Here is a 12,925-nt window from a genome sequence, read left to right as displayed (position 1 = left end):
GTTACTAAACAAAGTAACATCAACGAAAAATAGTTATTTTTCCAAACTAATAATAATGAGATGATTTTCTAATTTCCACGATTTCGATGTTTTAGTTCGTAGATATTACTAAATTGTGTACTAGAAAATTTTCATTAATTTAACTGATCGTGATTGATATTATTCTCAATGAATATTAGAAAGTGCATGCAACACAGTACTTGTTGTATCCGTAATTCATCTAAACAGTTAGAACAGTGCCATCTTTAGCACAGTGACTCGCTCGACCCGCGCGGTCGCGATCAGTTTCGTGTATCCAATATGGCAGGTCGAGGTGGTTACGAAGATCCAAGGCAAGTATCGGTCAAAATGTTGTTTGTATACAATAACCACTACGCTATCTAAAATAGTTTAACTATAAAGTTTAGTTTTTTAGTACTTTTAACGAGAAAAGAGGTTCTTTCCACAAATATCTCGCGACTTTAAGGTTAAGTGAATTCATATTAGAGTGCAGCACACAGCATCTCGCGGACATAGTGCCTCGAACACGCGGCTTTATTTTGGCCGGTTGTCTATCAGTGGATATGAAACGTGGCACTGTGAATGGAACTCTCCGATTAATCACGTTTTTATAATAACAATACGAAATCTCGTGAAAGTCACTCAACGTATATCCGTTTGAGTACCTGTGCCCTAATAACGCAGTATCCAATTCAGTGTCAGAAACTACGATATCGTATTAACAAACATACATTTTGGTGTTTTTATACCTATTCTAGAAACAATAGTGATATTACGAGTACTCTTCTCTTTTTTTATTTATAACATCTCCGATTTATTTCATATTTCAATAAGGTTATGATACGCGAATTGTATGTAATAAATTTACAAAAATACACAAGCAATATACACACAAGAGTATCAATTTAAGAACATCAAATTTAATTATAAGAATACTTTTTTAATAATAATTTCTAACGTGATATTACATCTTTATTGTTTATTTGTCTTTAATCATTTTAAAATGTAAATTTTTTATTTGTTTTGTAGAGATTATGGTGGTGGATATCGTAGTGGTAGAAAACCATTGCCTACTGAACCACCCTATACTGCTTTTGTGGGAAATTTGCCAAATGGAATTGTTCAAGGAGACGTGAACAAGATTTTTAATCAGCTTAATATTAAAGGGATCAGATTGGTAAAAGATAGAGAAACTGATAGGTTTGTATATTGAATACATATATGTAATAAAATATAAATTGTATGACTAATCTTATAAAATTATAAATTATTTGCAGATTTAAGGGATTTTGTTATGTTGAATTTGAAGATTTGGCTGATTTGGAAGCAGCATTAGACCTGGATGGAGCGGTAGACGTAGAAGGAAGTATAATCAAAATCGATGTAGCAGAAGGAAAAAGAAATGATCGAGGAGGTGGCTTTGACAGAAGAGGCAGAGGAGGACATAGCAGTAGTAGTGGCTTCAGAGGAAGAGAAGGTGGCCATAGTAGATTTAGCGGAGATGATTTTTATAGCAAATCCATCTATACGAGTAAGCGTTATGCCAAGCATAACGTGTGCTGTGATCTTTTGCATTTCTAATTTTAAATGCATGATTTTATCGTTCATTAATATTTTTTTAAAAGTATAGATGAACTTCCATTTATCTAACTAATTTATCTAACTTGTCAATTGTTCAAAAATGTCATGGCACTGAACTCGTATAATCGTAATAACTAGTTTCTCCTTATTTGAAAAACGATTAATAACATTTGTGTACTCGCTTAGCATCAAGATTTATTTTTTATGCTTATGTTTGATTATCCAATCTGACTATCAGAGTATTCGTTTATTCTTGCAGATGATGTTTTCGTAATAAATATTTTTAGTACTCAAAGAATAATGAAATCTAAAAGAGAGCTAGTTGTAATTGAAACCTTAAATATTCCAAAGAACCAATTTAGAAACATTATAATCTATGAATAGTTATTTTTGTATTTTGATCTGTTTTAATATTATGAATTCTGTGAAAACTGTTTGTAGGATATAATGACAGAGGACCACAGGGTGGAGGTAGGCAAGGAAGTGGTTGGGATTCAAGAGGTAACAGAGGCAATTATGGCCAATTTAATGATGACTCTAGTGGAGGTAGTAGAGAATGGTCACGTACGACGTCGAGATCGTACAGTAATAGACCACCACCACCACCACGTGGAATGGGGTCTGATCGCAAACCATTCCACGATGAACCAGATCTTAAAGACCCTCCTCCAGGTATATTAGTGGATTTTATCTCATGATAGAATTTTTGCATGATACGTTTTTTGTTATCAATATCAATATTGCAACATACAGGTACGAGTCGCAGAAAACGTTTGGTGCTGGCACCAAGGACAATTCAAGATCCTGTAAATGCAATTGCTGAATCAAGTAAATCAAGTTCAATTTACGGAGGTGCTAAGCCTCGAGAAGAAAAATTAAAAGCTAATGAAATTGAGTAAAATGAAACTAACATCATAGTTTCCACTTTCTTAAGCATATGGAGGAAGAAATTTCCCAATAAAAAATTTGAAAGCCAACACAAGATCCTCTTAGTTTTCTAAAATGTGGAGAAACTCTCCAAAAATACATGGAACCATAATACCAATTTTTATTTACCCCTTATGGGAGGAGTCTTCCCCAAGAATGTAATCACTGTAGGGAACAATTCAATAAGGTTTCTTTAGTTTTCACAACTCTTCATATTTTTTAGGCAAAATATAAAGTTTTTGTCTAACACCCTCTATATCTTACTACTTTATAATGCAAAATTAATATCAGATTAATAACTTTATTGGAATAATAAAATAAAATAGTGTGTTAAATAAATGTGTGCAAATAATAAAATAGTGTGCATAATATGCATGCAAAAATAGTAATAATATTTACAAACAAATTATTGTTAAATTTGTTAAAGCGATATAGTATATAGGTATTTTATTGTTCATATCATGTCATGTAACATTCTATGTCGAGTGTAACGATATCGAGGGTGTTGGGTATAAATTATATAAAATGTGCTTTATATGATCTACAAGTTACATCTCTTCATAAATTTCCCTAAAAGTAAATTGTAGAAAATTTACTTTGCTTTTTTCTTGCTTCTAACTTCATCGATCCTAACACGAATAATTGTATAAACGATAATTTTATAAAGAAATCGTAATGAATTGTTTATTACGTGTCATTGCAAACAAATGTTCAAAAATATTGCACGGTAGCTCATAAAGAAACGAAAAAAGAGAAAAAAATATAGGTCAATAGTTAGTAAAAATATAATGTGAATGCTTGGGAAATTTATACACCATTGAATGGTACAGTGGAGAACGTACCGATTATTATACATTAATATTGTGTAATGAATTAATTAATTGCGCTAATAATAAACGTCGATAGATTAAAAGACAATATCGACGATTATGAGATAGTAACGGAAAAAAAAATTTATGTAATGATAAATATTATGTAAACGTATGCTTGTATATGATACTATTTCTTGAATAAAGTAGCTGTTTGCCTCGTATTCGTGTAACGTATTGAAAGTAAGATCAATGAAATATCGAAAGTGTAATTTTGTTTGTGAATGTCATAAAGGGTTGTTCATATTTCTTGTAAACTATTCCCTAAAAGCAATTTTAATGTGTTACCTATCTAGGTAAATGACTTCTAAAATAAAGCTGTCTTTCTCTATTACCAAATATGTAAATATATATATGCCAATACTCAGACAAGAATACAAATTAACATAAATTCTTCCCTTACCCAATTTTATACATATTCTTTTTAATTTATTTAGATTTGATACGTCAAAAGAATAAACATGTTTCTTTCGTTGTCAAAAATTGAATTGTTTGCGTTATACTTATGATGTAATTAATTAACTAAATATTTTTTTTACTTAAGAAATGTACATTTTTTTGTTAAAAAATGTAAAAAGAAAGTAACAAAATTTACTTTTATCATTGATAAAATATGATTTATATATGTAAAAAATAAGAAAAAATTCTGAAAGATCGGAAAAACTTTTTTCATAGTTATGACATTAGAGATATAACATCATTTTACATTTATGAATACAGATTATTTTATATAAATTAAATGTATATGAATTCGCTTCATAGGTTTTTACAAATAATATGTATACAATTTTTTTTCTTTTTCGTAAAATATACGTAGTTCATTTGAAAATATATTTATTAATTGTATTAATTCTGGATGATGGCGGTTACTTATGGCGGTTTTTTATGAAAAACAATGAAATTTTATATAACAAAATATTAACCTAAAATTTAAAAATACACTAATAAAACATTGTATGTATATATTATATAATTTTAAATCTATTAAAAATAATTTTTACTTTTATTTGCTAAATGCTTTACAGTAAAGTTCCATTTTCATGTATATCGACTAACCTATTGTAGCATCTTTTTCGTACACTATTTTCCTAGAAGCTATGCGATCTCTACAACTGACTTATTTAAGGCGTAATTTAACACAACAATTATTATGAAAAATAAGTGTTTTTAAGTCGGCAAATATATAACCTTTAAAACTGTATGTATTGAACAAATTGTAAATAATCATTTCTTTTAAATATGGCCAAGCATCATCCAGATTTAATTTTTTGTCGCAAACAGCCGGGTGTCGGTATGTTAAGATATTGTTTTTAATAAAAAATAAAGGAAGAAATACATTCATACAGAAATATAATAAAAATATTTTTTTTAGCTATTGGTCGTCTGTGTGAGAAATGTGATGGCAAATGTGTTATTTGTGATTCTTATGTTAGACCTTGTACTCTTGTTAGAATATGCGATGAATGTAACTATGGATCATACCAAGGACGTTGTGTGATATGTGGAGGACCTGGTGTATCAGATGCATACTACTGTAAGGAGTGTACCATTCAAGAAAAAGATGTAAATATACCCCTTCAGTATAATTATATAAACTGTTATCAAATTATATATATTACAATTTATCTCATAACTTTCAGAGAGATGGTTGTCCTAAAATAGTAAACTTAGGTAGTTCCAAAACAGATCTCTTCTATGAGAGAAAAAAATATGGATTTAAAAGAAGATAATTTTGTTTTATTAGTTGTCAGCAATCATTAAGAAATAAATTCTTTTTAACATATTGTAATATAATGATTTTCATAATAATTTTTATTTAATCATAGGATATGATATTTTGATTACTCATAAATGATTTCATATTAGATAAGATAAAATTAAAAGTGTATTATGTACTATTTAATATATATACAAGATAATTTCTATAAATAAACATGCCTTTTCATTATATCCCTCCTTATTAATTATTCCCTGATTACTTGTAACATCTCCTTATTTCAACCTTGTTACAATATTGTATGTCAATCTTACAAATAAATATTTGTGATGTGATGTAAATCTTAATCATCATGAGTAAATATATTGTTCTGCTATACTTCATTCAACACAAGCATATACAATATTTCTCTATTCTATAACAACTTTTTACAATAGATTGTAAAAATAGATCCAATTTTTTGGCTTCTTTTTTTTTTTTTTTAGTTCCCTTTAATTTTTTTCTACATTGCAGCATTCACTAAAATTGTAGTCATTGAACATATATAAAAACATATGTAGTCATTTTGCAGATAAAAAGGTATTTTACAAAATGTATTTTCATTGTTTATAGAATAACATGTTCTTACTAAATATATATAGAAGAGCAAAATTCAAAAGTAATTTTTACTATACATAAGAAACAGCAGCAATGTAGTTATTATCTGTTACATATTCTAACTTACTGTTCTTATAAAGAATATATATTATTTTATATAAAAGTATCTTCTATTTTATATTGCGAAGTACAAGTTTTTTTATTACTTGTAAGTTCAACTTCAATATTTGCTGTTTTCAATCAATTGATATTTAATTTATAAATACATTAAAATATAAAAAGAAAGCATAAAAGATCTTTCTTGTTGACTTGTACTTCTTTGCAAATGTTCACTTGTCTATTATTTAAACTATACATGATTTATATATATATTTCCTGTATTGTTGGCATATAATCTAATACACTATCAACAAATAAAATCTATGTTACTAAGAAATATACTATAACCTTATTTTTAAAAACGCATTAATTTTAATTGCTGATATTAAAATGGATGGACTTTGTTAGATTTATTTGCATAACTATTTACTAAAATTTACTAATGTAAATTAGTGATTATTATAGGAATGTTTATTTTATTTAGTTATTATAAGGTTGTGTATATTTCTACTATTGGACTGATCATAAAACTACTTCCATTCTATACTAAAATGCAATTGAGTTCCCTTGCTATAATTTTTATGTATTAATTTATACTTATATCGTGTATATGCACATTATTGATTTTTTACAAAATTTTATTTTAATCTACATTATAATTTATACTTATGAAATCCCATTGGAATTTTATCTTGCAAATTCATTATTGTAAAAACTATTTTAATAATTATTATCATTCCTATAGTGACTGCATATTTATAGCTAGAAATTAGTTGTTAATATATAAACGACAAAGACTGTTCTAAAGCATCTATATCTTTCATGAATAATAAGCATTTACTGGAAGTATATATATGTATATAACATGTTAATATTATATATATGTGTATATATATATATACACATATATGTTTTCTGTATGATTTAAATTGCATTAACACGATATAATTAACATCATATCTTTATAATTTTTATTTAATAAAAAATATAGTTTGTTATTTCAAGAAAGCAAGATATATACTACAGTAACAAATATTTAAAGTAATATAGTTTACAAAACTATAGTTTATACTTAAGATCCATTGACACATGTAAGAGAACTGTTAAAAAAAAATGAAGTTTACATTAATTTATTATTAGATAATTACGATAATGGTATACGTAGTTAAACTAATAATAACTATTGATTTTTAATCGTCATACTTTCGTAAAATCGTTATGAAAAAAAACATAATCTTGTCCGATATATATATATATATTTTTAATTTTACTTTGACTTTGAAAATTCACGAATAAAAATATCTACAATTTAGAATAATTGACATGTATGTATAATCAACATGTAATAACAAAATAAATATGTATTGTCAAATATTTCTCTTTTTACATTATTCAGTAGTACTTGTTCGTATATAATTTAAATTTTGTTAAAATTATAACGAAATAGTATAAAACTAACTGAATTTAATAAATAATTTTATCTAAGTTCTACAAGAATGTATATAGCAAAAGATTCTAAATTTCTTTAAAAAATAAAATCATTGCAGGTACTTTGATTTACGTATACAGTGTGTAGTTGTATATATCTAAACTCTGTTACAAAATTATTTGTGAATTTATCTTTATTTTACATAAAATAATGTTTCATATAATATAGAAATGGAAAAGTAATAGAAATAAATTATTAAATAGAGAATGAGAAGAAATTAGTAAAAATGTTTTATTCACATCTCTGTGTGAAGAGATTTCAATTGAAAATTATTAAAAGTTCTAGGAAAAAATAATATCTTTGACAGTACAAATTTATAGAATTCTTTTCAGATTAGAAAATAATTTTTTGTGGCAAAATTAACAAATCATCTCTTATAAATTAAATTAAATTAAAAAACTAATTAAAATCAAGATCATTTACTAGATTATCTTTGCCTAATAAAATAAACTTTCGTGTAAATCGGAATAACAATGATTACTAATAATCTATTATCAGTGTCAACGAATAAAAAGTAAAATTATTTCGTAAATATAGTATAATTGTAATTATAATTTTCTACTAATATCTACTTAGGCTTCCACTATTCTTTACACCATATTATTTTTTTACCTTTTTATTAATTTATAGTTTCTTGTACTTCCTTTTTCCTATATCAATAAAAATATAGTACTTATGTTACCAGTATCAGCTGATTTTCATTTTGCATCAATTATTGCATCTTCTATAGATAGAATAAAAATAAAGAGAGAAATATACTTGTATTAATATCAATGATTTTTATGATTATAGATAACGTAATCAACATACCTGGCAGTGATTGCTTCTCATCTAGATAAAGAAGAACTTGCTACTGATCGTCCACTCACTGCAGATTGTAAACTCAACATAGATCCCCTTTATCGGGCACAAACGATTTAATTTATTATTTAAAAAAAATGCATATATTCTCTTATAACATATAACGTCGTGTAAATACCTGTAATGTACTGATGGTAAAGTTTCATAAAAATACATAAGTTGTGCCTTATGAGAGCTTATAGATGAAAGAAATTCTCCTTGTTCTTCTTGATTCTGCCATTGCAACATATAAGTTCCTGCAATCTGCATTATATGTGTACCCTAACAAATAAAGATTCTATATTTTTTTTTCTTCTTAGTAAATTTAATACATTATAAAACATAATAGGACAAATTTTAATACCTGAATGCTTTCTCCATCATGACACAGAACACTTGGTTCCACTTTTACAAAGCCTTCTTTTGATTCCTTTGACATAGTTATTTCATGATCATTACATGGCACAAATTCCGAAATTTCTGTAACCAAATTTACAGAGATTATATGATCGGTCAATAATTATTTTATACATCGAAATTTTTAAATATCTAAGATTTACCTGTAGAAAGATTAGTGTCATGATCTTTTGGTTTATGTAACACAGTAAATATTACATTGTGTCGCATTACGTCAAAGTCCCATGTAAGAACCGCTCCTGGATCATCGCATTGGATCGTAACGTGATGACTTTGTCCGCGACTCAAACTGATAGAATGATACAAACTGTGCTCGTGTTCACAAGCTGTATTCTCCAGATCAACTTTATATAAATTTTTTGGCACAACTCCTCCTTCCATTATATAGGTCTATCATTTTGAATAAATAATAAATAAGTTATTCGTTTGATCAATCTTATGTCATTATTATGTTTAACAAATTTGCAAAACATATTTTGTACTACAAATAGTATGAACTAATAAAAAAAAAAATTTTTTAATCACAAGTTTTTAATACCTGTGATAACGTATGATAAACTAATGTTTCTTTTTTTAATAAATAAATGTATTAAATAATTTTCATTTAATACTATTTATACCATATATGATGCATAATAGAATACTATAAATATAGTGCACCTTTAAAATGCTTAAGTGAGGTACATCACAATTTATGTTACTATTTTAAATTTTGCATTGATTGAAACAGTGTAAAGTTTACAACAAATAGGATATAAATTTCATACATAATCTTACACTGTCTGTAAGATTGCTGGCTGCAGCGTCGAAAATATAATATCTTCGAGGTACCGTGAATACTTCGTATATATTTTCCTAGCAGTTAATAGATTAACTATAATACATCGATTATATCGTTAAAATAAATGTCTCAAACTATAACGTTATCTTTAAACTAATTTGTCCTAAAGCAATAATTTCATAAACTTGTTGAAATACAATTTTACGTTTTTTATAAGATCTTTCTATACAGTATAAAACTGTGAAAAAAATGTATAATATAAAATAACAGTAATATTACCTCAGATGAACCACCTAAAAAGTCAGGAATATATTCTGGATCTATATAATCGCTAAGACCACCTGCTCCTTGTTCTTGGTAGTCTGTACCACAATAGAATATGAATTTTTTTCTTGTATTTTCATCTACAACAAAAATAATAAATAGAAATTATATCGAAAATTAATAGATCAATTAATTATGTGATATAAAGTTTTGCATATTCTTACGAATGAATGTACTGATAAGGGTCCATAATATAGGAAAACATCTGGGTGCTCGTATAATAAGAACACGTCCCATCGTTTCGGGATAATTCGCTTCTACTATTTCAATAATTCGTAGAAGTGCCTGAGAAGTTAATATATTTTCATTATTACGATTTAACGTTAATTTTTAAAAGAATATACGTTAATAATACATATGTATTTTCAAAATTATTTATACCTTTATACCAGGTCTCCAAAGATGGCGCATATTTAAACCTTCCAAATCAATTAACAAAGACCATTGTGAAACTGGATGGCCCCAGACAGTAGTAGCTTCATCCATTAAAAGAAGTCCTTCTTCACAAATATGCAATGCCTGTGATTGTAGTAATAATAATGAATATTTTCATATATATTCCAAATCAAAACAAAAATATTAACTAATACTACATACTAATAATAATAATTCATCTTCTCCAGTTGACTTAAGGAGACCTTTCACATCAACTTGACCTAATCTCAAAATATACAGTGGTCTTCCATCTGTATAAAACATAAATATTCTAAGTATTATTTATCTTATTTATTTTGTCGTATTATTAATCAACAAATATAAGATCGTATATTTCATATATTACCTTTATCAAAATGATGCCAACCACCTGGAAAGTAATCTCTAATGACTTGAGGAGTTTCATATTCTTCAAGCAGTTTGTCAATTTGATGTTTTTTCCTCCAGTGTAATGACTGTGTCAACATATCTTTAGCCTTTTCTACTGAAAATTCTGTAGCCCTCAAGAACCTCAGTAGCGTTGCATCAGCTGGTACGGAACTACCTCTTAATTCTTCTATACTATGTCGTAATTGTATTAGTTTGCTCTCTTGCATCATGTCTAGTTTTCCTAAATATCTTTCTATGTAGTCTGATGAGAGTTGTATCTCTAAAATATGGAAATAAAATTATCACATACATAAAGAATTTTTTAACCATTTTTATAATTAAAAAAGAAGAACTATTTTTAAAATGATACCTCTATTACTAGACAACTTGTTCTCGACATTACATACTTCTTTGTCACTATGTAATTCACTACCATCATCCACATACTTCCTATATAAAAAAATGAACCATTGCAGATGTAGAATGTGTTGTTGATTATATTTACTAATATAAATCTAGGAGCTATATAATATCTTTTAACTGCTGCAAATTAAAAAGAGAAAGAGACACATTTTAAGAAAAGAGACTTTCAAAATGTTTTGACAAATAAAGAGAGGTGCTCTTGAATCTTGCCGTGCTCTTCTGTGGTATAGCTCCAATTTAATATAGATACCTATCATTTGCAACAATTATATTTTACTATATTAACATACTAATACTTACTCTTTTTCTTTTGAAGTTTCTTCTTCTGGATCCCTCCAAGGAGCTACATAGGTTATACCTTCTTCTTTTAATTGATTGATAAAATATTCAATTATTTCTTTTCCCTAAAATCATTAAGTTCATATTTTATAATTAGAACTATCAGATTAACAATTAAAAATTGTTTCTATACAATTATTTACCTTTGAAATATTTTGAGCATATTGCTTCATTGCCAACTTTTCCATTGAATTCTCAAATCCGAAGAAGTTCTTTATATCTAAACTTGCAGTTTGTTCAAAGCAAGTCCACTCTGAATTTTCAGGATGAATCTTAAATATATTTAAATGATAAATATACAAATAATTTTAATAAATAGAATTATAAATAACTCATATATGTTACTTACAAAGTATCTACATTTTTCAAGAACTGTCACCCTAGAAGAGAAGCTTTCATTGTATGCCTCAATTTCCAAAACGCTCTTGCGTCTATTTAATACATTCTTTTGAATAAAATAAACAAAATCTACACCAATGATCTATGAACATACAAAAATTATGAGAAATTCATAAATACACGGGTGTACCTGTTAAAAGCAAAGTTAAACAATTTTTTCCTAAAAATATATTAACCAAATATTTACTTTTTTCAATATATATGGTGCTTCAACATTTAATTTACATCTTCTTTCCGTTGTTCTAATTGCACCATCTTCGCTTTCTTCATCTAATGTAATGTCGCATCCTACAAATACTGGTATCTGAGGACATGTAGGAAACCTACGTTCATAGGCCTATAAAGATAAAATATATATCTTTGGAATAAACGAATAATAAGTAATTAAATGGAAAAAAATTTTATGCAAATCCATAAAGATTTACAAATTTGAGCTTGAAAGTAAATGACTTTGACCTGGGACATCATATATATATCTGTAGGATTATTGCATAATAGGATTTTAACAAGGACAAGTACAGGAAATTATAGAAGTGAAAGTATCACATCTTCAATAATCTTATTATGTTATGCTATATAGACAATATTATATATATTTTCAATCGTAAAATACTCTAAGTCTTTTTTTTATCAACGCAAGGTTAGAACGTAAAGTTTTAGCTTATATTTTACTTATGCACATTCATGACAAAAGTAAGACGAGCAAGACTAATGAATATTTCATGACAGATGTGTTTGAAGGCTGTATAATAATAAACATACCATCATGACAAGGGCAAATGGGTGCTTATAAACTCGAACAGGTGATTGGTATTGTTGAACCATATTGGTGTGATTCTTCTTATTCGTCAATTGTTGAACACGCAAATTATATTTTTCAAATCACGATTATTCTATTACTACGCGGTAACAAGACTTAAATCCGCCGGACTTAATCACTTCACGTTATCATAAACTATCCATCAGAGTAGACGAATAAAGTAGTTTTGATTAGTACGTATGTTCGACCAGTAGAGAGCGTAAACGGTAATGACATCAGCGCCATCTACCAAACAAATTACAAGGGCGCCTTTTTTGATCTTCGTGTTGTTACGATCCTGAGTCTCGGAGATGCCCTTTTTGGGTTCTTTTGATAATACGGTACTTAACGCGAACACAACAATGAAAAGCGACGATACTTTCTATACTGTACTAAAAAACATTCTTCGTTTATTGTATCAGTTTTGTTACTGTATCGATATTCATTCTTTGAATAAATTGTAATTATATAGAAACTACGAATAAAGATCTAATAAATAAATTACACATACGTCCTATAC

The 12,925-nt window shown here is 27.2% G+C and overlaps 3 protein-coding genes across 4 annotated transcripts; 2 read left to right on the top strand and 1 right to left on the bottom strand.

The window, feature by feature from the left end:
* The first annotated feature begins 184 nt into the window (after positions 1 to 184).
* On the top strand, positions 185 to 3,541 carry LOC127068060 (eukaryotic translation initiation factor 4H-like). 2 transcript variants are annotated; one of them, XM_051003706.1, is made up of 5 exons: positions 185 to 332; positions 1,030 to 1,200; positions 1,278 to 1,477; positions 2,023 to 2,253; positions 2,335 to 3,541. In XM_051003706.1, the coding sequence occupies exons 1-5, from the start codon at positions 301 to 303 to the stop codon at positions 2,478 to 2,480; spliced, it is 780 nt and encodes a 259-aa protein (XP_050859663.1). In that variant the 5' UTR covers positions 185 to 300; the 3' UTR covers positions 2,481 to 3,541. The 2 variants fall into 2 exon arrangements, with proteins under 2 accessions (XP_050859663.1, XP_050859662.1); XM_051003705.1 differs by having other exon boundaries at positions 1,278 to 1,531.
* Positions 3,542 to 4,415: 874 nt separating this feature from the next.
* LOC127068074 (PHD finger-like domain-containing protein 5A) lies at positions 4,416 to 5,160 on the top strand. The gene is made up of 3 exons (XM_051003726.1): positions 4,416 to 4,668; positions 4,750 to 4,940; positions 5,018 to 5,160. The coding sequence occupies exons 1-3, from the start codon at positions 4,617 to 4,619 to the stop codon at positions 5,105 to 5,107; spliced, it is 333 nt and encodes a 110-aa protein (XP_050859683.1). The 5' UTR covers positions 4,416 to 4,616; the 3' UTR covers positions 5,108 to 5,160.
* A 359-nt stretch (positions 5,161 to 5,519) lies between these two features.
* LOC127068023 (protein real-time) lies at positions 5,520 to 12,883 on the bottom strand. Its single transcript, XM_051003601.1, has 16 exons — positions 12,369 to 12,883; positions 11,794 to 11,943; positions 11,557 to 11,688; positions 11,351 to 11,479; positions 11,169 to 11,272; positions 10,816 to 10,895; positions 10,423 to 10,725; positions 10,239 to 10,327; positions 10,023 to 10,160; positions 9,806 to 9,926; positions 9,597 to 9,721; positions 8,680 to 8,926; positions 8,484 to 8,599; positions 8,259 to 8,401; positions 8,090 to 8,176; positions 5,520 to 8,003 (listed from the first exon to the last, which is right to left on the bottom strand). Exons 1-15 carry the CDS (start codon positions 12,429 to 12,431, stop codon positions 8,107 to 8,109), a joined length of 2,010 nt encoding a protein of 669 aa, XP_050859558.1. The 5' UTR covers positions 12,432 to 12,883; the 3' UTR covers positions 5,520 to 8,003; positions 8,090 to 8,106.
* Between the last annotated feature and the right edge of the window lie 42 nt (positions 12,884 to 12,925).

This window comes from Vespula vulgaris, chromosome 12 (genome assembly GCF_905475345.1).
Source record: "Vespula vulgaris chromosome 12, iyVesVulg1.1, whole genome shotgun sequence".
Classification (NCBI taxonomy): domain Eukaryota; kingdom Metazoa; phylum Arthropoda; class Insecta; order Hymenoptera; family Vespidae; genus Vespula; species Vespula vulgaris.
The sequence above is the reverse complement of the archived record's forward strand: the minus strand, read 5'-3'. Positions and strand labels throughout refer to the sequence as shown.

What these genes read in the sequence shown, in the direction of transcription:
- LOC127068060 (XM_051003705.1), top strand. Translation starts at nt 301, where the DNA reads ATGGCAGGTCGAGGTGGTTACGAAGATCCAAG. An exon ending in TAGCAAATCCATCTATACGA is followed by an intron (nt 1,532 to 2,022) that starts GTAAGCGTTATG and finishes AACTGTTTGTAG; the next exon opens with GATATAATGACAGAGGACCA. An exon ending in TCTTAAAGACCCTCCTCCAG is followed by an intron (nt 2,254 to 2,334) that starts GTATATTAGTGG and finishes TGCAACATACAG; the next exon opens with GTACGAGTCGCAGAAAACGT.
- LOC127068074 (XM_051003726.1), top strand. Translation starts at nt 4,617, where the DNA reads ATGGCCAAGCATCATCCAGATTTAATTTTTTGTCGCAAACAGCCGGGT. An exon ending in TCGCAAACAGCCGGGTGTCG is followed by an intron (nt 4,669 to 4,749) that starts GTATGTTAAGAT and finishes TATTTTTTTTAG; the next exon opens with CTATTGGTCGTCTGTGTGAG. An exon ending in GTACCATTCAAGAAAAAGAT is followed by an intron (nt 4,941 to 5,017) that starts GTAAATATACCC and finishes CATAACTTTCAG; the next exon opens with AGAGATGGTTGTCCTAAAAT.
- LOC127068023 (XM_051003601.1), bottom strand. Translation starts at nt 12,431, where the DNA reads ATGGTTCAACAATACCAATCACCTGTTCGAGTTTATAAGCACCCATTT. An exon ending in CAAGTTGTCTAGTAATAGAG is followed by an intron (nt 10,726 to 10,815) that starts GTATCATTTTAA and finishes TCCATATTTTAG; the next exon opens with AGATACAACTCTCATCAGAC. An exon ending in TTACCATCAGTACATTACAG is followed by an intron (nt 8,177 to 8,258) that starts GTATTTACACGA and finishes TGCCCGATAAAG; the next exon opens with GGGATCTATGTTGAGTTTAC.